At 54.0% G+C, this 23,593-nt stretch overlaps 1 protein-coding gene across 2 annotated transcripts; it reads left to right on the forward strand.

Annotated features, from left to right (window-relative positions):
* Positions 1–623: 623 nt before the first annotated feature.
* RPN1 (ribophorin I) lies at positions 624–8,951 on the forward strand. 2 transcript variants are annotated; one of them, XM_027700923.1, is made up of 11 exons: positions 624–871; positions 1,782–1,846; positions 3,340–3,646; positions 4,156–4,365; positions 5,322–5,514; positions 5,838–5,937; positions 6,207–6,345; positions 6,506–6,625; positions 7,083–7,328; positions 8,348–8,561; positions 8,667–8,951. In XM_027700923.1, the coding sequence occupies exons 1-10, from the start codon at positions 644–646 to the stop codon at positions 8,528–8,530; spliced, it is 1,791 nt and encodes a 596-aa protein (XP_027556724.1). In that variant the 5' UTR covers positions 624–643; the 3' UTR covers positions 8,531–8,561; positions 8,667–8,951. The 2 variants fall into 2 exon arrangements, with proteins under 2 accessions (XP_027556724.1, XP_027556723.1); XM_027700922.1 differs by having other exon boundaries at positions 625–871; positions 8,348–8,951.
* Positions 8,952–23,593: the final 14,642 nt, after the last annotated feature.

A 23,593-nucleotide genomic window follows, 5' to 3' on the forward strand; every position in this document is an offset into this window, starting at 1 on the left:
AACTGTCCCAGTTTGAGGCTCAGGGTAATAAAAGCATCAAACCCCATCCCAGTGCTACCCATCCTGATAGCCCCTCTGTGCCATCCCATGCCAGCCTTCCACCAGGATTTACACCTTAGGCCCCTCGAAGATGCTGCTGCCGGAGCCCTGTCAGGAACTGGCTGGTGCTAAAAATGGGGAGACAACTGAGCTGCTTCGGGCCATGGCTGGAGAGGTGGCTGAGGAGCACGTGAAAGCCCTGAGCATCTCAGATTATTTGTTATCGTTGTTTTTCTGCTCCTTTTCAGGCAAAAAGGTGGGAAACCACAGCAGGGCCCAGCAAACCCTTGACTAGCCCCGAGGCCTGCAGGCTCATTAGGGGTACGGGCCCAGCGTACCGCGGGAACCCCTGAGCTCGCCGCCGGAGCCTGGGTGCCGGGAAGCTCCGGGACTGTGAAAACTCGGAACCATCCCCGGGGCTCTGCAGGAGCGCGCCCAGCCCTTCTCCTCAGGCACCGCAGAAGGCGGGGAGGGGGGGCGGGCCTCAAGCGCCGCTGGGCGCCGCCATCGCGAGCCTCCTCCTCCCACTGGGCGCCGCCATCTTGTGCCCTGCCCGTACAGCGCGGGCGCCGCCATCTTGTGCCCTCCCCGCGGTGTGCCGGCCATGGCGGGGCTGCTGTGCCGCCTCCTGCTCCTCTGCCTGGCGGCCGCCGGGGCCGGCGCCGAGCTGCTGCTGGAGGAGGCGCGGCGCTCGCTGGACCTCAGCACGCACCTGGCCAAGGTCTCGGCGGAGCTCAGCCTCGCCAACGCGGCGGGCGGCGCGGCCGCCTCCTCCTTCCTGCTGGCGCTGGAGCCCGGGCTGGAGCCCCGCCTGGCCCACCTGGGCGTGCAGGTGAGCGCGGCGAGCGGGGGCCGAGCGCCGCTCCCGGGGGGCCGCGGTGTGGCCGCGGGCGCTGCCCGGCCCCGCGCCCGCAGGGACACGTCGGCACTGCCGGGCCCCGCAGCGCCGCTCCCGGATCCCACAGCGCCGCTCCCGGATCCCGCACACCGCGGGGGGAAGGCGAGGGTGTTTGTGGCGGGGGGGGGGGGGGGGGGCGGTACGGGGGGGGGGGGGGGGGGGGGGGGGGGCGGAGGCGGCACGGCCGGGGGGGCGATGGGGAGGGCGATCAGAGCCGTCACGGCGGTGTGAGGGTCGCGCCAGCACGGCATGAGCAGGGCGGGCATCTCCGGGGGGCCCAGTGCTTACCCACGAGCAGCAGGGCTCTCCTAATCCCACAAGTACTGTCAGCGTATATATATCTCTGTATACCATATAGAGGTGTATACAGTGGTCTGCAGTATATATACTATATCTGTATACAGAGGTCTGTAGTATAACTACTGGTCAAACCGCATTCCCGTGCCCTGCTCGCTCCCCAGACACAACAGAAACCACAGCAGCATTTGACTAGTATTCTCATTTGCCCAAGTTACGGTGACTGTGCAGGCTTGGGAACCAGGCTGAGGGGAACAAGAATTACCAGAAACCTCTCTTTCTGGTAACCTCTGAACCAGGGTGAGCGGAACATGAGAATTACCAGAAACCTCTAATATCTGATTTTGCTCACTGACCACACTGCAATTTGTATTCATGAAACCGTTGTGAAAATTTTTGTTAAATTTTCTTAATAAATTAGTTATATATTCAGCTTGTACTTTCTGGGGGGCATCACCCCTAAAAACTCTGGGGACTGTATGGAGTTTGCCCTGGACATGTTAAGTCTTTTAAACAGCAGCACACTGATCAATCTGTTTTGGAGCAGGTAAAGGGTGAGGAAGAGGAGGAGAACACCTTGGAAGTGAGAGAGACTAAAGTTAAGGGCAAAAGGTGAGTATCACCTTTAAAGGTCAATACTTAGATTGTGTATGAGGGTTTTATAATTGTCCCTGTGGTGAAGCAGAAATACCACCCCCATTCCACATACCTAGAGATCCTAGAGTCTTTTCTTCCTGAAAAGGTCCATTCTGTACTCAGGCTACATCCTGGGGTGTTACAGAGGCAGGGAGCATGGTTCACACAAGCAGCCAAACCCAATTCCTGCAGCTCAGGAGGCCTCAGTAGAAGTCACTCCCCTCCTGCTGATGCTCTTTCCTTGGGAGATAACACATGAGGTTTTAGAGGTTTTAGATCTCTGCACTGAGCCCAGCACAGTCATGCACAGCTGCTAGTCAGGGGAGCACCCTATGAGGAAGTGAATCTCTCAAATGCAACTCAGCTGCCTTTGTGGGGGCTCAGTTGTGCTTAGTCTCTTGCACTCAGTGCCTTGAGTAATGCCCTGGCCCTTTATTAAGGGACACCAGGTGAGAGAAACATTATAGCTGTGGTCATGCTCCTACCCTTTGCTCCCTTTTGCGCTCTCAGAGGGTTGGCAGTGGTGATTACAGGGAGTTTAAGTGCCCTGTGGCCGTGTGCCCAGAGCACCGCTCAGTCTGCCATGTGGGGAGCATCGCAGTGTGCTGGGTCCCACGGCCCAGCACAGGCTGTTGCCTGCTGCAGGGAGAGAGGATGCTACTGTTGGTATGAGGATCTGCACTGCCAAGCTTGGGATATTGTGCAGATGCCACAAGACTGGGCAGCCAGGTGGTTTCTGAGCTGAGAGGTAAAGGGTGCCTGTAAAGTGGCTCAAAAGCACAGTGCAGCTGGCTTTCAAGGGGGCAGTAGTTATGGAGTTAAGTTGCCAAGGTGGACCATAGTTTCTGACATGCCTGGATGTCTCGTGATCCTGCTCTTGGGCTGCCAGAATTGACACGAAGTCTGATCCTTATGGATTTGGTGAAGTCTGAATCCGTTCTGTAGAGCCTCAGTCCAAAACATTGCTAATTTTCTGGCCATTCCTTAATTTTAGACCCTGTGGGGAAAAAACTGAGAATGAACAGACTTTGTGGGAACAGATGCTGAAGATGTTTGTGAATTGTCTTCTGGACACATACACGTGCTTCCTTTGATTCAGATAATTCCTGTCATCTGGAGAAGAACGAAAAAATAAAAGCATGCTTTATAAATGAAGCATGCTGTATAAATGCAGGATCAGGGAGGGAATGTGTCACCATTCATTCCACTTCCAAAATGGGAGCCAGGTGCATTTGTAAAGCAAAGACTTGTCTCTGTGCCTGGACACAGTTCACCCTGTGCTGCCTCCCCAGTCCAGAGTAATCACATGTGCTGGGACAAGACATCTGTATATCTTGGAGGAGCAAGTAAAATACTGGCCCAAATCACACACGATACACGTGATACATGGGCTCCCTTCCACAGGGCATTGATCCAAATGCTCTCTCAGGGGAGATCTCACATGACTTACCTGTTCTTCTCCCTTCCAGTGGAAAATTCTTTTCTGTGAAGCTGCCATCTCCTTTGGCACCGGGAGCCAAGATCCGTGTCTCTGTTGAAATGGTTTTCACGCATGTCCTGCAGCCCTATCCCACCCACATCACCCAAAGTGAGAAGCAGTTTGTGGTCTTTGAAGGAAATCACTATTTCTACTCTCCCTACTTCACCAAGACCCAAACAACTCGGGTCAAACTGGCCTCTAGGAACGTGGAGAGTTACACCAAGCTGGGAAACCCTTCCCGCACTGAGGACATGATTGAGTATGGCCCCTTCAAGGACATTCCTCCATACAGCCAGGTAAATGTCTGTGCAAAGGGGTTGTGGCTCTGCACAGAGCATCTTCCAGGCATGGGAGACGTGTCTGAGAGGCTGGAGAGAGGGAAGCAGAGGCCTTTGTGTAAGAATTGCCGGTGAAGCCTGAGTTAGACCACATGCAGGCCAGGAACACGTGCTCCAGCAAGGTGCTCCTATACAGATGGGATTGCTGACTGCTGCTTGGTGTCCACAGAACAAACCAAGCTGGTATCTAAGTGGCTCTGGCAGGGGTGTGTCAGCAGTGGGGAACACTGCATCTTTAGCCCCCCTCACCTTTATAACACAGCCAAATGTGCAGGTTGTAACCTGTGAGTACCCCCAGGTACCCAGTGTGAACTGGGCTGGGTGTCTCAGACCTTCCCGTGCAGTCAGAGTCACCTCTGCAGCATCTGCCATGGAGGGTTCTCTGTGGTACACGGAGTGGATAATTGTGAAGGGACCTTGCTTCTTCCTTCAGGTCTAATAGTTTATCTTGTTTTTTCCCTTGTTAGGACACACTGAAGGTGCACTACGAAAATAACAGTCCCTTCCTGACCATCACCAGCATGACACGAGTCATCGAGGTGTCCCACTGGGGCAACATTGCAGTTGAAGAGACGGTTGATTTAAAGCACACAGGAGCAGTGCTGAAAGGGCCTTTCTCCAGATATGACTACCAGAGACAGCCAGACAGTGGGATCTCTTCTGTCAAGTCTTTTAAGGTTGACGTTTTCAACCTGTATTTTTTTTAACTGTGGCTTCCCCCTTTTTACATCCCCAGAGAAAAAAAAAAATAGTTATCCTTTGCCTTTTCTTTGGTAACCATACCCCAGTCATAAGGGAATATTAAAGCTCTGATCTATATTCAGAGAAGGCTCATGCTAGATAGGAATAGCTTTTGGAGGCAGCATTAGGAGGTTATATGTTTTATTGCATCTGTTGGCCACACAGACTGCACATACCAGGGCATGTAGTGTTTCTCCACACTTCCACCGCTCCAATCTCAGGGACCCTCTAAACTCCTTATCCTTGTACTGACAGCCCTGTTTTTGGTTTCCTGCTGTGCAAGGGCCATTCATTCTATCCCCACCCTCTTATTTTCAGCGTTGCCTTCTCTGCCATATCCTCATCACATTGAACAGTATTAATTGGAAACTCAGCCATTCATTCCTTGCTCACAAAGCTCTCAACAAGAGTTAAAGCTGTAGCTCTGCTAGCCAGATGTGAAAAGTATTGTGCTTTCATCAGAGCCAAAACCTTTCTCTCTGCTTGAAGCCTCCAGGATTGATTGTTGTTATTCTCTAAGGTGGTGCAGCCAAACAGAAATCTCATTTTGCTGAGCGTAAAGCCAGCAAGTCCGGTGAGCTAGGGCAGCAGGCTGGAGTGGAAAGGGATTTGCTGTCCTGGTGGGCATGATGAGATCCCTTGCTGTCTGGGATGTTTGAAACTGGGCTGGAGAGAGCACATTCATTTGGAGGCCAAGTGATTTTGCTGCTGGGAGCCACTTCTGTGATTGCTTATAATAGTGCAGTTTTACCACTCAGTGCAACTGAATGGCCATTTTGTCACGTCTCATGAGGGAGCACAGTTTCTCAAGGCTTAACAGCCATTACTGGTTTTACCAATTTCACTGGAAATAACTCCTGTCCAATGCACTGACTTGCTTCTCTCCATACAGACCATTCTCCCAGCTGCTGCTCAGGATGTGTATTACAGAGATGAAATTGGGAACATCTCCACCAGCCACCTCCTTGTCCTGGATGACTCTGTGGAGATGGAGATCCGTCCCCGATTCCCGCTTTTTGGGGGCTGGAAAACCCATTACATAATTGGCTATAACCTGCCAAGCTACGAATACCTCTACAATCTTGGTGAGTGGCAAGGGGCAGGGAATAGGAAACCTCCTCTGTGTTTAAAGGTGGTTTCTGTACAATAAAGAATTGAAAGCTGCGGTATGCTGCACCTTAGCAACAGCAGTTGCTAGCTATTATTTCTAGAATATGCAAATCCAGCTTTTTTGTGCTTCCTTCAGGTTTTTGCAGACATCTGGTTAAAATATACCTGGGTGAGCTAGTGCCCCCTGCTGCACAATTAATCCATCTGAATTCTTATCCCGCCTCTGTTGGGAGCTGAGCTTCAGGGCTGTCCCTTGTGCTCTGAGGATCTGTAACCACCCTCTGATCTGCACTCTTAGGTGATCAGTATGCCCTGAAGATGAGGTTTGTTGACCATGTGTTTGATGAGCAAGTTACAGACTCTCTGACCGTCAAGATCGTCCTGCCAGAAGGTGCCAAGTAAGTGTCATTACTCCTGGCTTGTTACTGCAGACAGTGCTGTGTTGGTGGCAATTCTCCAGCCCGCTCTAATGGCCTGAGGACAGTGAATCAAAACCATGACTGTGCATGTGGAGGAGTCCTTGGAACACAGCTTTGCTTCCTTTTAGAGCATTGCTGAGACTGCCTACTTGAACTTGTGCTAGAGGCCACAGCTGGCCAGACAAGTCCTAGGTTGCATCATCTGAAACAGTGTAGAGTCATATGGGACTGTCTGGTTTTGTCCACAGGAATATCCATGTGGACAGCCCCTACGAAATCAATCGTGCTTCGGACGAGCTGCACTACACATACCTGGACACTTTTGGACGTCCCGTTATTGTGGCACACAAGAACAACCTGGTGGAGCAGCACATCCAGGACATTGTGGTGAGTGTTGTTCCTTCTAAAAATTCAACAGCATGGACAAAACACTTAGATTCCCGAAACAAACACTTGCTGGACTGGACGTCTGGCTCTGCTGCTCCCTGAGGAGTTACGTCCTGTAGTAACATCAGTCACTGCTCAGTGTTTGGAACTTCTCTTGTAGGTCCACTACACCTTCAACAAAATCCTGATGCTGCAGGAGCCTCTGTTGGTGGTTGGAGCCTTTTACATCTTGTTCTTCACTGTGATTGTCTACGTGAGACTGGATTTCTCCATCACTAAGGTCTGTATGATGAAGAGCCCTGTGGGAGCATTAGTAGCTTCCTCAGCTGATGGGTGGAGATCTTTCATACCATTGATTCTCACTGAATGTTCCCACCGGTCAGATGTTTTATTAGATGCTTAAATGGAGCCCTGTTTTTATGGAACCTGAACATTGGTACTCCAGCAGGGTTTGAACTGATGTCCTAAGGCTGATCACTGTTTTGCCTTCTGGATGAAAAGGAATCTCCCTAAGAAGCAGGATGTCTGCAGTTCTCCCTCTGCAGCGTTTTCATTATTTGTTAAACTATTTGTTGGGCTGGGCTGAGTGCTGAACTTGTACCATTCACTTAATTACTGTCAATTGACTTAATTGCAAAGGGAACAGTTTCTGTAATAGTCCTGTGGCAGATTGCAGGCATGGCTTGATGCAGGTCAAAGATATGACTGCTTTGATCTTGCCTCCTGTCCTCTTGCAGGATCCAGCTGCTGAAGCTCGGATGAAGGTTGCCTGCATCACAGAGCAGGTGCTTACTCTGGTGAACAAGAGGCTTGGGCTGTACCGTCACTTTGATGAAGCAGTGAATAAATACAAGCAATCAAGGGACATCTCCACCCTGAACAGTGGCAAAAAGTCTTTGGAGATGGAGCACAAGGCCCTGACAAATGAAATAGCCTCTCTGCAGTCTAAACTGAAGACAGAAGGCTCTGACTTATGCGATAAAGTAAGAAATTCAAATTTATTTTGTAAGCTCTCCTATTCTTGGCTCTGTTGAGTATTTTACTTGAGTTTTAGTTTGGGGGTTAGTTTCTGCAGCCAGTCTGGGTTTTTTTTTAATCTGAAAATGGCTTGATCCCTGCTAGGCGGTGTGAAAAGTGTTACTTTTGCAGTAATCTCAGTTATGCAGGCCTGTAAGTGTTGCTGGTAAACAGCTGCTTGTGCTGTTTCTTAAGTAGGCCTTGAACCAGCTGCATGACTGCACATTAATGCTTTTGTAACAATCTGATGCTTCTCATTGAGCTCATGGCAGTGACACTTAAGCAAAAATGGAAACTATCAACACAGTATCAGTTCTGACTTCACTACTGACACCAGTCAAACCAAAATCTTCTCCCTCATCTCTTATTTTCTTGCACATTTGAATTTGGTGCTGACACAATTTTGGTAACATGATGCTCCTCGGAGTATTTCACTGTACCACGTTAAAAGCCATGGCACAGTGAGTACACGCCCACTATCCTTTCTGTCCTCCACTATATTTCAACACTTACCTGGAACAGCCACTTAACCCCAAGTGAAGGACACTTTAGTCTCTAAGGTGCATTTAATCAGCAGCTACCTCAATTAATCTGTTATTAACTCAAAGAGTAGCTCTGTCATGGCAGACTCACACACCACGAACATTAACTGTAGGGACATCTTCCAGCTGTCAGAGTTGTGATTTAGTTTGAAGCCTTTAAAATCTGACATTAAATACTCTTTTAACAGTCTCCTGCCAATATAGCTCCCGGGTCCTCTGAGCACCTTTTTCTCCATTGCTTAGCTACGCGTTAATGATTCCTCGTAATGTGATGCCAGGGAGAGGTGATGGCTCGGGAGGCAATATTCAGGCATCAGAGATGTTTCCACTTAGCACTAACTTCATCTTTTGCTCCATATTTTACCACCTCTTCTATTCCAGCTTCACTGTAGGGATGGTTTTTTTATCTCCTCTAATACTGCCCTTGTTTCTCACCCTGTCAGGTGAGTGAGATTCAGAAGCTCGATGGCCAGGTGAAGGAGCTCGTCCTGAAGTCATCGGTGGAGGCCGAGCGGCTGGTGGCGGGCAAGCTCAAGAAGGACACGTACATTGAGAACGAGAAGATGCATTCCAACAAGCGCCAGGACCTGGTCACCAAAATCGACAACATCCTCGACGCGCTGTAGCTCTGCTTTAGTGACCACGTGGAGGGGAGAGGTGTGGAGGGAGAGGAGAGTGCATACACTTTGAGCCAAAACTCCTTCCCAGCAGAATTAGGGGAAAAGTTGATGTGGAATGTCTGAGAGTATGTTTTGTTTTTAGATTTTTCTATAAAGCCTGTTTGCTCAGCAACACGTGCTGTGCAAGGGACCATGCCATCATGCTGTTTGGCTGGGTAACAGGGTTTCTTTACCAGAGGTGAGACTCAGCCAGGTTATGAAACAGTCTCCTGCTTTTGGTTTTCCCTGTATAGATGTGCTCTGGGTAAATGCACACAACCAGCCAGTCTGAGCACAGACACGCTCATGGCAAACCTGAATGTCAAATCTCTGGAAAGAATAAAAGATACCTTTGCTCTACTTTGAAATAAAACCACCACTGCCTCGCCTGTACGTGTTGTGCTGGGCTGGGGGGAGGGCAGAGGGGCTGGGTGGCCCTGTCCTTCCCGTGGCCAGGCAGTGCAGTTCCCTGCAGAGCAGAGTTCAGCTCTGAGCACTCCTGCCTCCTGTCAGCTCTGTGCTTCGAGGTCAGAGCTCTGCCACCTCACAAGGCCCTGGCCCAGGCAGGAAAGCCAAGCCCTTGTTTCCTAGGGATGTACATGCACCCACACCCTTACAAGGAAAAAACCACAACAGAACCTCTCCTGCCAGCCTCTCACGGTGTGCCACGTGCTTTCCTGCTGCATGTGACAACAGTCCCTGCATACCTTGTGCTGTCCAAGTAGGCCCTTGTTCACACCTGGATACATTCAGGGGTGCATGCAATTCGCTGCTATGTCATTCTCATAAGACATTTTTTTCCTGTGCCTCTCTGTTTCAGTGCACTGCCAAACATCCCAGAGCTGGCTGCAGTGACAGCAATGTGGATTTTCCCTGCTGCCTTTGCTTGGCTTAGTTGTTTACCAAAATAGATAGAGATCCTCATACAGAAGGAGGGGCTGTGTGTCCCTCTGCCTGCCCTGAGCTGTGGGTAGAGGCAGCTGCCCATGGGTGGGTGTGCAGGGCAGGGTGGTAAGTGGTGTGCAGCTCTCTCCACTGGGCACCTGCAGCCTCCTGTGGGAAGCACACTCGGCAGAAGGGCCGGAGGCTGCCTACAAACAGGGCAAGCACAGGGCTGCCCCACAGAGCAGTGGCTCAGGAGGATGCTACTGCCAAATGCGGCAGTGCTGGGGGGAAGAGGTGTGCCACAGTACCTGCACTGGCACTGTGTTGGGCTTGGGGCAAACATAGCCCCTGTGGCCCAGTGCTGCCTGCAAGCCCTGTGCCTGGATGTGCACAAGCAGCTGGACTCTTTCCAGCCTTTTGCCAGGCCGTTTGCACTGCCTGTCCCTCTGTCCTGGACCCACATGGCCCAGGTCTGTCACAGACCAACTGTGTCTGCCCCTTACTAGCCCCTGTTGGATAAAAGTTGCCTTATCCTCTGCTGGGATGCTTTCCTCCTCATACAGAGGACGCAGTTGGTAGGAGAGCCCTCTGCCCCAGGCCACACAGCTTCCAAAGTGGTTAGTAAGGAGTATTCTGCAGCAGCCCTGAGCCCAGATGCCCATCACATTGTCACCAGGTGCCAGCTCCCTCCCATGCCCAGGAACCTCACCCTGCAGCAGAGTGAGCAAGCCTAAATCCCTGACTCTGCTCCCTGTGCAGGTGCTGCTGGGAGCCCTGAAACCAGAGTCCTGCCTGACCAGGGTGTGGAGGACCAACAGCTAAAAATCAAATAACTAACCCGTTGAGCCAGAACACACACACAGTACTTGAGAGGTACCAGGAGCATCCAAAGCCAGACAGGGGCTGCCTGTTGTACCCAGGCAAAACAGACAGGTCCAGGAGAGGAGAAGAAGGATCAAACTGGTGATCCCAAAGACACCCTTAACTTTCCATTCCCCCTGGCAGAGAAAAGGCAGTGCCACCCTTTCTTCCCCACATCCCACTTCTGTCTTGGCTGCATGGGCAGCTCAGACCCCCGAGAATACTAGTGGAGCTTGTAGTGCCCATTACAAAGCCCTGCGGGGTTGATGGTGTGTCCATGTCTTTTCCTTCCTACCCCAGGGGGATCTGATCGATCACCACACATCTTGGCCCTCAGCTGCTGGGCAGCTTCAGATCCTGCTTGTTAATGGAAACCACATCTGCAAATCTGCAAAGACAGCAGCTATAAATAGGCAGGATGAACGCAGGCAGCCCCAGCTAAAAAGGCCTCTGGTCCCCAAGGAGAGCTGCCCCAATTCCGGCGGCTGGGAATAAAACAGCTGCTGCAGAGTGACACTTTGCTCCTCTCCACACAGCTCCCTTCTGCCACCCTCCCAAGGGACACAGCCTCCCACACTGCACACCCTGAGCCTATTCTGCCCCCAGTGCTGCTCCTTCAGGGCCAGCTCATGCACAGGGAAAGGACAATTTGGGGTGGGTGGCCCAGGGATGTCCCTGCTCTGGGGCTCAGTGCAGGTCCTTGGGCTGGGTGAGAGACCCCTGCAGAGGCAGGCTCTGGCTCTTACAGCCTTTTCAAGTGGATAATGAAATGTCATGGAGACACATGTGCTGTGACATTCCTCAGGGTAATTTTTATCCCCCAAAGTGGTGCCCAACTTCTTTACCTGCTCCCCTGTGCCAGCAACCCCTAGAGCTATAGGGGAGTTGCAGCGAGGAAGCACCTCACACCCCAAAGCACAGAGCCTCCCTGCAAAACTCCTGTGAAGGGGCAGCCTGTAACAGCAGCCCACAGCAGCACCTTTCAAAAATTTCTGAATTCCTGCAAATTTACACCTGAGAATAAATGAGAAAAGAAGGAGGAAAAACCACACCACCTACCAGGAGCTCAGCAGGTCTGCAGGATCAGGGGGAAGAGGCAGAGCAACAACACCTGGTGGCAGCAGATAGATCAATTAGGGCTGTGGCTGTTTGTCTCTGCCAAATTTAAAGGGTGCAGCCTCCAATCTTTGGGGAGGGGGAAATATGATGAGGGTCATTGGGCCAGTCAGCTGTCCATCTCCTGCTGTCTTTCCCCTCAATTCTGAGGGATTGAGGGGATCTGACTTTAAAATCTTGTAAATCTTTGTAAAACCCTGGTGGAGTTTTACAAACTGTAAATGCACCTAAGGAGGTTTCCAAATGATGTCCCTGCTCAGACACCATGATATGCTCAGAAGCTGCCCCTTGCCAGATATGCGTCCCAAGGTGTCTGCTGAGGATAGATTTCCTAGGAAGGAGCTGCTGTAGAGCAGCCTGAATGAGTCCCATCAGCACAGCCATCAATGAGCTGAGTCTCTCATACACTTGGCTCAGGCTGTGCTTGCTTAATTCCTGCAGCCACTGCATCCTCCAGTCAGTGTCACCACTCTGGCTTCTGCCACCAGAGCCAGTCCAGCAGGTCCCTGGCCAGGGCTAGCCTTGCTGGCACCATTCTTGGCTGGCTTCGAGATCTCCCTGAACTCCAGCTGCTGCTTCACGAGGATATCCCTTATTTCTTCCAGGCTTGGCAGCTCATCAAGTGTGAGGAAGCAGAGCCAGCAGGTTCCCAAAGCATCACAGCAACATTGGGCAGGGATGTAGTCACTGCCGCCAAGAATCCAGGCGTGAGGGCTCCTCTTCCTTTCAGCCACCCTCATGGCCAGACTCACCTGAGACCTGTAGGCAGAGGGAATCCCAAGCTGATGGAGAGAACCACCTCTGTCTTCCTGTTGCCTGCAAAAATAGCCAGGCGTTCAATAGAGAGCTGGGAGCTGTTGCTCTTCACAGAAGCTTTTCCAGGCTAGAAAGTTCACTTGTGATCTTGCTCAGAAAAAATAGCCTGGGGAGACTATAAGGAGTTGGGAGGCACTTGAGACCCTCCAGCAGATTAACATCTCACGGGTAATTAAAGCTGAGCCCTGCTGGGAATTCGTGATTAGTTTTATTCCTGTGCACAGTTTGGAACCAAAAGGTTGGAAGGGCTGAAATTTGCCTCCACGGCAGAAGGAACAAAATGAAGTGAGAAGGAAAAAAAAGTGTACACAGAAGAAGGAAAAGGAAACCACACAAATGCAAGATTTGCCAGCGAAAGCGAGCAGCCATGATTTTGGGTACCCAGCTCAGTGCAGCCACCTGCCTTGCACAGGGTGGCACCTGCTCCCCCCTGCCTCCCCACACCTCCCCTCCTCACCAGGGTGCTACCCACACCCAAAACGTCTCTTGTGGGTCCCAGGCAAAGAGAGAAAATTTCTCCCTCTTCGGCTTCTGACTTACAGTCCTCCAAGGGAAACTACAGAACTGAAGGTCAGCCCAGAAGGTCCAACACATCCTCCAGCGGATGCTTGAACTCAGGGGTTGGAAAGAAAATTGGGTTTTATATTAGGTGCATGGTAATTCCCACCCACATCCTCCAGCCCTAGCCAGCCCCTCATCCATCCTCTGTGGGTGGAGACAGCCCAGCACTACTTCTGTGCCATCGACCCTGTCTCCCCTCCCCATGCTGACACCTCCCCTCTGCTCCAGAGGGACCATCCACCTTTTTATTAATTTCTTTTTCATCCAACAAAAGAAAATCACCACGCTTAACTCAGATCAAATTCTGTATGTCTGTGGTGGGTTCTGGGGGTCCCACATCTCTGTACACACCGAGGAAGCACATCCAAAAGCACAACTGCTTTTTCAACGTCTCTTCCAGCTGACCTGACCCTGCCACTGTATCAGGAAGCAGAGATGGAGCACATGCCGAGTGCCATGCAGGCAGCTGTGCTTCAGTGGTTCCTGATGCATTACAGCCTGCATGCTCACCTGTGCACACCCCACACCAGCACAGGGGCTTTTGGCAAGCTTCACCTGTCCCCTTCACCTGTCCATAGACCATCCCTGCAGTGGGACATATCACCCTGGGTACTCCGGCCCCATGGCAGGCCTGGTGGACACTCCTCACGTGCTCTTTCACCATGTCCCTCCCTCCATCCCCAGCAGTGCTGCCCAGATCCCAGTCTACCCAGTCTGGTTGCTGCTCAGCACCATCTCGTGGCTGTGGACCAGTGGCCTGGGGAGCACCCAGCTGGTCTGGGGTCACCCTGAGCTGTTGCTGGCTGGGGTGGGTGGTATCTCACCCACTCCCTCACCTGTGCAGGGTGGGCTGCGTCTCAGAGGAGGACCATATCCCACCAGGCAGCAGCAATGTCCCAGTGGGCAGCAGTGCCTGGAGGGGTGGAAGAAAGTCCCTATGGTGCTGGTGGGGCCCATGGGGCCACCATGGCACCTCATGGCCTCCACCGCCACTAGAGGCCGACAGTGCCGGGGAGGTGGCACCGCCAATGCCGGACACCTCCGCCTGCCCTGGCCCCAGCCTGCCACCGGCCACGCCGCTTGGGGGACCCATTGCCACGCCAGCACATGGGCCAACCCTGGCCAAGGATGGAGGCGAGCATCATTCTTTCTTTCTTTTTTTTTTTTTTTCTGGCTTAAATTTATTATTTCTTCTTTCTCCCCCTCTCGCTCCTCCTTGTCCAATTTGTCTTCAAAGCTGACATGAGAGAAAACCCCAAATGACAGCGCCTGCCCGGCACAGTTTTACCACAGTATCCTGAAAAAGGCATCTGGTGAGCTGATAGTGCAGGGGGACTCCGGGCGGGAGCCCCTGCCGGAAGCGGAGCAGTGGCGGCAGTTGAAGGGCCGATGCTTCAGCACGGGCAGCAAACAGGAAACGTCCCCTGGGCATGGGGAGCTCCTCTGGGGCTGCTCCAGGGCCCTGAGGCACAGCCAAGGCAGCCCACCCCACTGGGGCCATGGTGGGCTCGCTGGGACCCCCATCCTCCCCGCCTGGCCCCATCGCCATCTTGTGCAGGGTCCCATGTTCCACTGTTGAGCTGCCTCCTCCTCCCGAGGTCAGCAGCCACGCACACTGAGGCTGGAGGAGCACCGCAGGCTTGGTGCGGGCCTTGCCTGCCACGGCAGACCCAGCTTTGGCGGCTCTGGTGTCAGGGGTGCCTGACACCTCCATTGGTGCCGTCTGTGTGGCTCTGTGTGGTGCCCAGACTGTGTGGTGCACAGCCACTGCTGTGGCAGGGGCTTCAAAGGCAGTGGGGAGCATCCTCCTTCCATGGGGACACGACGGCTGTGCATGGCAGTGGCCCACGTGGCGCACCTGCGAGGTGCAGAGCATCACTTGGCCAGCAGGGATGCAGCTGCTTCAACCTGACAACACAGGCTGGAGAAAGCCAACCTGAGCCAAGAGTGACCCAAGAGTATCCCAGGAGTCTGAGTTTGGCATGGTGTAGGACACTCAAAAGAGAGAAGTCCCCTCCCAACACCTTGGGGAGCATGGGGGTAGAGAGCAGAGAAGTGATGAGCTCAGCGCTAAAGCAGCAGCCACACCACACATCACTTTGAGTCCCTCCTCCCCAAGAGGAGATCTTGGCCCAGGCACGTGGGCTCTGCTGTCTGCCTCCATGTCATTGTGCCCATGACCACCCTGCCCTGCCACATCCATCCACTGAGGAACCTGCTGCTGTCTCCCCATCCTTCCCAGTTCCTGACTGTACAAGGCTACTGGGCAGCTGTACAAGGCTCTGCCCTGGAGCTTGTCATTAGGACAAACTTTTGCTCTCAGCCAGGTACACAAGCAAAAAGACCACGTGCACTTCTTGCCCTCTGATTCTTGAACTGGTCCAAACTGGACTGGTCCAGGGCTTGCTGGGCTTTGACCAAAGACCAGAGATGCTGGCTTACCAAATATCCTCCTACGGTGAAATTTTCAAGCTCATCACAGACAGAGCAGCATCACAGTGTCAATGGTACAGAACAGGGATGGGGAAGGTGATGACGATGCTTGGCACCTCTTTGCTAAACCTGCCGTGCAAAGAGAAAAAGGCACCGGTGAAGGAAATTGCAGTGAAGAGTTCAGGGCCAACCCCTGGGGGTGCTGCCTCTAAAAGGCACGATGTTGTCCTCAGCCAGATCCAGCTGGTCCGGGTTCCAGGCAGCCAAAATCCGCTCTTCCCTGCTGCTCAGTGTACTGTGTTTATGGCAACACACTTTTATTGTAACCTTTGGTACCTGGGGAGATGGTACAAGCTGAAGGAATTCAGAGAGGGGTGAGGAAAAGGATTTGGAGGAGGTGATGGTGAAAGAACATGGTGTCGGTTAGCAGGGGCAAGGTGTGAGGTCAGGAATGGAGGATCAAGTGAGCTGCAGATCTCCAGCAGGTGGGTGGATACAAAAACTTCTTGGCTTTATCTCAGCCAGCAGCCCGAGAGCACCCTGTGAGCAACATCACCTCCCTGGGTGGTGAGAGCAGAGCGTGGGCAGCAGCCACCTCACCTCACAGGATCCAGGAACAGAGAAGGAGGACGTACATTCCACGGGCTTGCACCCTGCCTGCCCTCCCTCCTCACCCCATCCCTGCTGGTTCCTGCACCTGCAGTGCCCCCTGCCTTCCCTGGCACAGCCTATGCAGGGTCCCAGATCAGCTCTGCCCACAAAATTTGGTATGTCCCACGCTGAGACATTCTTGTGGCAGAAAATTAGAGAATAGGCAGAAGCTTTTGCTACCTTTGGGACATCAGGTACTGTGCCACAGGGTGCCTCCTCGTGGGCAGCTTTATGAACAGGCAACTATTCTGCAGGAGGGTAGCACCAAAATTTGTCATCCTTGCTCTTTGCTGTTGACTTGCAAGTGGACTTTGATTTCCATCACGGGTATTCAGCCCCCCTGGACGTCCAACAACAGGTGGTGAGGGGACAAGGCAGCTCAGACACGGGCACTGCACAACCTTGCCTCTCAGCTCCTTGCTCCTGCAGGGTTTACCTTTCACTGCTCACAGAGGAGGGGCTGACATGGAAAATGCCTCTCCCTGACTCTTCACCCAGCCAAGGGGAGGGAAAAATACTTGGTTCCCCTTCTCCTCCTTACGGCAGAAAAGCAGCAGGAGCTGCGGCCGCTCGGGGGATGCTGTAGGTAGAAGCAGCCTCCGTGCCCCAGCCAGACCCCAGGATTCCAGCGTGGCAGTTCCCTGCCAGAGCTCTCAGGCGGCAGGCACTGTCCCGCTCCCAGGGATGCAGTCCTGCCCTCGAGGGTCCCCCGGCTCCCGGCCGCCACCAGGGGTCCCTGCAGGCCCGCGCTTCGCCTGCCGCGGGGACGCGGCGACAGCCGGAGGCACCTCCTGGGGTGGAACCTGGTTCCCCCGCCTCGGCTCACCCTGGGCTGGGGTTTTGAGGGGTTTTGCTGGCTCAGCCGGGTCTGCACAGAACCGAACCCCAGGTTCGGCATGCAGAGAGAAGCAGGGCAGAAATGGGAGGGATGCAAGAGGGATATGGGGCGAAGGTGTGAACAGGGTGGACATGGTCCCACTGGACCCCAGCTCCTGTAGCTGCTTATTTAAGCTCTGGTTTGTGGCTCTTTTTTCTTTGATTTAACACAGTGAGACTTTGTTTGGGATGATGCCACCCACAGGCAGGTTGTAGGGTCTTGGATACTCCCTTGGGAGACACAAACAAAGAGCCCAGGGCACAGCAGGAAAAAAGGAGAGGGGTGAGGCGGTGGAGACTGGGTAGGGACATGGATTGCCTAATCCAGGTGAGAAAGAGCATGTGACCAATTAGACATGAATGTTGTCTGATAGAGCATCAAAACCACCTCTGGGGTCATCAAAGGTGATGGAGCAAAGGAGGCTCCAAAAAGGCTCTTGTACCTGCACAGCTGGAAGATGTGGGGTCCTGGAGAAACCGTGGTGATACCAGGGGACCAGGTGGTGTGGGAGACACTGAACAACCAGGCTTCTCTGGCAATGTGGGCAAGGCCAGAGCAGCTGATTTCAATGATGAGAGGAGCTTTGTTCCTTGAGCAGCCATGGAGAAGGACCTTCTTGCAGCCAAGAGCACTCCCATCATAGCCAAAACTTTGCTGGTGGGAAGGAGCAGCAGCAAACCCAGCCCGGGCAGGGACCCACAAGAGATGTGCAGCAATGTCTCAGGCAGCGAGTGCTGCTGATGTTGGTGTTCAGGCTGATACAGAGGGGCAGGTGCCCCACCTGCAGAGGTGGGAGGATTTGCAGGACAGTGTTGACAAGGGTGATGCCCACACTTTGGGGAAACCCTTCATCCCTTCCTCTCTCCTCAAAGGCTGTAGGGGGGAATGCAGATCTGCAGATGCAGCAATGCTGGGAAAAGCAGCATCTACCCCTTTGCCCCCCCAGAGTGCTCCAGTATCTGTTTGAGTGCTGTCCGCCTTAGTTTCCTCCCCTCTGACAATCTGACATTAATCTCCCCCGTGCTGCTGTCCTGGTCACATTCATTTTTATCACAGTTCCGTTGGTGCCAGGCTGAGCTTTCCGGGTGCTGATGGGGCCCTGTGTGTGGTCCTTATGCCGGTGCTGCCAAGCTCCCACAGTCCTGCTGCCACCAGTCACCCCAGTGGGGCTGCCCCCACCCTCACCAGTCGGAGCTGCTCACCACATCAGGATACAGGCAGTACACCAATTCCGGCCGGGCTTATTTCAGCGCTCTGGTCAACCGCAAGCACGGTGGGTTTCACAAACACGGCATGCCAGCCCCATGCAGCCTAACGGATGCTCCAGCTGCTCCATGAGACCATGTTGACAGCAAGATCCCTCACGGCCAGCCCAAAGTGAGCCCAGCCCGAGTCTGGTGACTCTGCTCCAGGCCAGCCATTCTAAGGCCAGGTGGGTAGGAAGCCTGAGGTGTGTTGAGCCTCTTCAGTTCTCAGTCTGCTTTGCAGTGCCTCAGCTATGGCAGGCCATGAGCAAGGCAGAGGCTCTGTGGTGGCCGTCCGACTTGTCCTGGCAGCTTGGGTTCATTCATGGTACCTGCCTCTGCCAGGGACAGGCTGCTGCAAAGCAGGATGGTGCCAAGCCCATGTGTGACCCATGCTGGCGGAGCTGGGCCAGGCAGGTGATGGCACATGCTCAAGTTCCCCACCACTTAACGAGTTATCAGAGCTAATAATTTATCACAGACAAACAAAAGCTGGTGTTTTGTGCTGCCAGGCACAGCTGTGGTTTCAGCAAGGAGCCCAGGCAATCACTGCAGCTCACTGATGGAACAGCTCCTTACACTGCAATAAATGCCTCTGGCACTGGTTTGCCAATCTCCATAGCTCTGCTCGGGTACATGTTTCTACTCAGTTAAATTTGGTTCCTGGTGATAGAGACTACAGCAAAAATCTTGTAAGAAGGAACGTGCCTGAGCAGCCACAAAAGAGCCTGCACAGAGCAGAAGAGCAGTCTAGGGAAACCCCATGTACAGGCACAGGCTCCCCTCTTCCCAATGCCTGCTTGGGGCATCCACTGGCACTCTGGGGAAGCAAAACCCCACAGGTGATACCCTCCCCACAGCCCTGCTCCTGGAGCTGCATCCAGTCCACCTACTCCCCTTGGAGAGGCCTGGCCCCTCACCTCTGCCCACAGAGAACCCATTTTCAGGCAGGAGGTGCCACCCAACACTGGCTGCCTGCACGGGCTGCCAGTCCCCTTGTGACCCTGCTTTCTGCAACTGCACCAAGCACAGAGCAGTCCCTGCAGTGCTGCTGTGGGTCTCTGGGCAGGGAAGCCCTGGGGAACAGCAACCCAGGAAGGTGTGGGTTTTGTTGCTTTCTAGGTTTTGCTTTCTAATTGCTCCAGATTGCAAATTATAAAAAAAAGAAAAGAAAAGAAAGAAAAAAAAAGCTATGCATGCATTACCTGTTTACCTGCATGTCACCCCTTTTCCCAGGTTCTCCAGGTGCCTCCACACGTCCCATCATCCCAGAGGTATCCAGAGTTCCCAGATGGCAGTGATGACCTTGTGTAGCACAGAGAGATGCTCTGGGAAAAAGCTGCCACAGGGAATGCTCTGTGCCTTGGGGGGTTCCCCCTGCCCCAAGGTACTGCCAGAGTCCCCCAGTCCAACAGTGGATTTAGTTCCTAGAGCCAAATATAATTTATAAAACCAAATATTAGAGAAGCAAACATCTGGCCCAAAATACAGGCACGTTCATACCCCATGAACAGACCCTGGGGGCAAAGGGCTCACCCCCTATCTGCAGTGAGGGATGGGCAGCACAGGCCCCCAGGGACCTGCAGGGGTGATCGGGACTTTCAGCAGCAGAGAGGCACCAAGGTCACCACCCCAGCACCTCTCCTCTCTCCCCCTGGCACAGAGAGCCCTGTGCCCCATTTGCCTGCCCACAGGACTGGTGGTGCTGGGGGGTCCTGGGGCACATGGGAAGGGTGTCCTGGCAGAGACAGAGCCACAAAGCAGCAGCACCTGCTCCAAGTGCCTCCCGCCTGCGTCAGGAGGCACAGGCTGCTGAGAGATGCTCCTCTTGCCTGTCATCAGTGCAGCTTCTTCTCTTCAAGGTCCTATTGTGCCCCTTTGAGCACGTTGGGGAGCTTTGCCAGACTAATCCTGCCTGGCATCCACCCCCTCTGAAACTGGGAAAACAATGCCAGCCCTTAACTTTGTAATCCCAGCAGGCCGGGGAGCACAAACGTTTTGCTTTGAAGGCAGCCCTGCCTCAGCCCATCTGCAGGGCAGGGCTGGGAGCCTATGTCCTCTGTTGTCGTCCTGTGACAGCTCCAGGAGCCATCTCTCACCACTGGCCTGGTGTAAGCGTGTGGGTGAGCCAGCACAGCCTGCTGGAGGGGGCTCTGGGAGCCCATCGCCTCCCCTTTCCTCTACTGCAGCAAATCCAGCTGGAAGGGAAAGGCTTCTGCAAGCAGCCATTGGGATGTGCCTTCCCCAGAGACCCAAGGCTCGGGGAGCCTTACAAAGGGCTCTAGGGCTGCCCGGCCCAAATATTCCTCCATCCCCCTCCTGTAGGAGGTCTAGGGGATGTCACTGGTGCCGGCAGGAGGGGAGCAGGGTCAGCGCTGCCCTTGTCCCCACCCTGCGAGGGACAGGCTGCTGGGGAGCAGCGGGGTGTAACACAAACAGGAAAGCTGTCAGGGACCCAGCCCTTCCCAGCTGGGACAGGAAAGAGATGCTTTGGGTCCCACTCAGGGCCCAAGCTGGGTGTGCTGGCAGCCACAGTGGGGACACCCAAGCACTGTACAGAGCCCACCCCAGGGTGCCCATCCTGCCAGGCTCTTCTCAGGGTCAACCCATCCCTTTATGCCCCCTTCACTGCCTACCTAGGACCAGATGGCTCCCAGATCTCCTAAAGACAAGGGTCTATTGCCATCCCTTGAGTGGGAGCCAGCCAGGCTCGGGGTCCTCTCGAATATCCAGGGGCTGGCACTGCAGAGACCTCATGGTTCCTCTCCAGGGAGGAGGCTGTAGGAAGAGCACAGGAGCAGCTCAATGCCTGCTCAGCATCTCAGCTGTCCCTGGGCTGAGGGACAGGGAGGGGAGTTCAGCAACGGGAAGCCAGGGAAAAGCAGAGGCCAAAGGAGGGAAAGCATCTCTATAAACAAACAAGAAGAACAGAAGAGACATTCCAATTCCCCGGCCCAGAGGCTGGGGGGTCCAGGGTGGCTGCGCTCCGGGCTGGAGGTGAGCCCGGACCTGGGGCCGCCGGAGGGCACCATCCACCCGCTTTTCCCGGCTGTCTGGAGCTCCCGAGGCTCAGCCTCGGCCCGGCTGTCCCCAGAGCAGCCAGGACGACAAGCTGTGCAAAGGCACATGAAAGCTGCTTACATCTACAATCTGCTTTCTAACGCACGGACCCTTCTCCTCCAGCACCCCTGATCCCTTCTCGCCCACCATGCACAAGGGAATGTGTGAGAAGTGGGCACAGGTGTCCCCACCCTGATAACAATGGGCAGGAGGAAGTAGGACCCAAGAGAGATGTTATCCCAGCATCCCAAGAAGAGAAGGCAATTCCACAGCAGGAGGTCCCCCATCTCCTGAGGGCTCCAGCTTCTCCTGAGGAGCAAGACAAGTCTCACAGCCCTGGGCCACATAGGTACTTTGGAGTTAGAAGTGGTGCAGTTTGGTGCACGCTGTAAAGAAAGGGCTGGGAAGCCTGGGCTCATCACCCTGTGGTGATAGGTGCCCATCACAGCCCCATGTCCTGCTGAAGCGTGGTAGGGACAAAACATTGCTGAATGCCCACCTGAATTCTCCACACTGGTTCCCACAGGACCCCAGCCCCACTCACAGTCCTGGGGTGTGGCCTGGATATGACACAGGAAGCCAAGGGCACAGCATGGATTCAAACATAGTCACACATTACTAGTAGATGTAGCAGAAAAGCCACAGTGGTTCCTGATTTGGGACTTCAAAAAACTCTTGGAAAGGTCTGATGAATGGGCTGGGGTCTACTGTATATTTTCAAGATATACAGCCTTGGGGGGAGCCTTTTCTGAGAGCCTCTTCCAGCCTTTGCCCGGGCCCTGGCTCCAACCCTTCCTCACACAGGTCACCTATTTCTTCCACAGTGGTAGAAAACAGCCTGGCCAACACACATTCCAGCACACACCAAATTGCTGCCCAGGCTTTTGCAGAGGCAGAGGACGAGAGGCACCTGCCCGACCTCCACCTGTCCCTCTCCCCAGCCCCTGCCCACGGCAGCTGCCTTCCCCTGTGCATGTCTCCTGTCACCACGCCGCTTGCCTTTACTTGAAGCGCCTCTCCACTGCCTGCCAGCGACGTGCCTCTGTCAGTGGCGTTATTCCCCCTGTCAGCGCCCGGCCGCCCCGCAGGTGTGAAGACAGGACGGCCCTTTGTGTGTGAGCCTCCCCCAGCTGTCCCCACCCCCAGCACTGGGCTCCCTCCAGCCTTGGCAGGTCTCCCCTCAGCTTTTCATCACCTCCCCTCTTGCCCGTCACAAAGGGCAGCCCTGCCCTCTGTGGGAATGGGAGCTGCAGTGGGATGGCGCAGGCAGCACATTGCCTGGATGTTGGTCTCCCTGGGGCTGGGCTCCCCCCTGGAGCGAGGCAAGCCAGGATGGAGCACAGGATACAACCCTGAAAAGTGGCTCACAGGGACTCCTGCACATCTCTACACATCCCGCCTGCAACCATGCAGCCAGGAGAATGGGGATTTTGGGTGTGCACTGCTCCATCACCCTGCACAGGGAGCAGCCATGCCCCTTGGGTACAGCCCTCCATGGTGCTTCTCAGGGCAGGGAGAAACCTGCTTCTCACAAAGCAGTTTGCTCTTCACTGAGCTTCATAGTGCCAAGTTCTTGCCACCATGAAGGAGCAAGTCTAACCTCCTCCTCTCCTCCAGCTCCTTCTCTTTGCAGTTTCTAACTCATTCCATTGAGTAATTTCACCAGGGAAGACGGTGAGGCAGTTGTCATTATACCCAGCGGGCTGTTTGCCTGCAGGCGAGTGGGGTTGGTTTGCAAAACAGAGAGAGAAAACAGGTTATGTCTGAAATATTTGCAGCTCTTCCTGTAACAGCAAAAATTCTGCTCGCAGCCCCTGACCTGGCACACGTCACAGCCCGTGTGTTTGGTTGGTGGCCTTCAGATTTACACCTGGCCAGCAGGAATGGGCAGGGAGACCTTCAGTCCCAGCAAAGGGCTACCAGTGACTGGGCTGCCCTGGATGCCTGCCCCACTCCGGGCCAGAGATTTCTGTGGGCTCGGGATATCCTGCCTCTTCTGCCCTAGGATAGCAGGTGCTGCCAAATCTCGGCAAATCCCTCACTCCTGCCGGTGGGCCCAGCTCTGGCACAAGTGGCCATGCATGTCCCCCAGCTGGGACAGCTCCTCTGTGCTGTGGGCTGGTGACCCTGGATGCTTTGAAAAGCAGTTTTTCCCCTGCCCAACTCCAGATCTGCAGTGCTCTGAGACATCACTAAATCATTAAATAAAGTGATTTAAAAGTGATTTGTTTTGCAGATCATCTGTCCCACATTGAGCAGGACTGAGCCTAAATCCCACATGCAGCAGAGGCAGCTTGCAGGTGAGTTTCCTGCACATGGGGTGGAGGATGGCTGGGGCTGCCTCTGTGTACCAGGGCTCACTGTGCTGCTGATACTCTTCAACAAAGCCTGAGGGCAGCCCCTCCATGCCCATCCACAGCAGCTTTGCCCCAGCTGGATCTGTCAGTACAAAAGGGAAACGTGAAAAATAGATGCCACTCAGTTCTACACCCACACAAAGCACTGGGGACGTGTTCAGCCCTTCCA

This window comes from Neopelma chrysocephalum, unplaced genomic scaffold (genome assembly GCF_003984885.1).
Source record: "Neopelma chrysocephalum unplaced genomic scaffold, ASM398488v2 Primary Assembly neopelma1_147, whole genome shotgun sequence".
Lineage (NCBI taxonomy): Eukaryota > Metazoa > Chordata > Aves > Passeriformes > Pipridae > Neopelma > Neopelma chrysocephalum.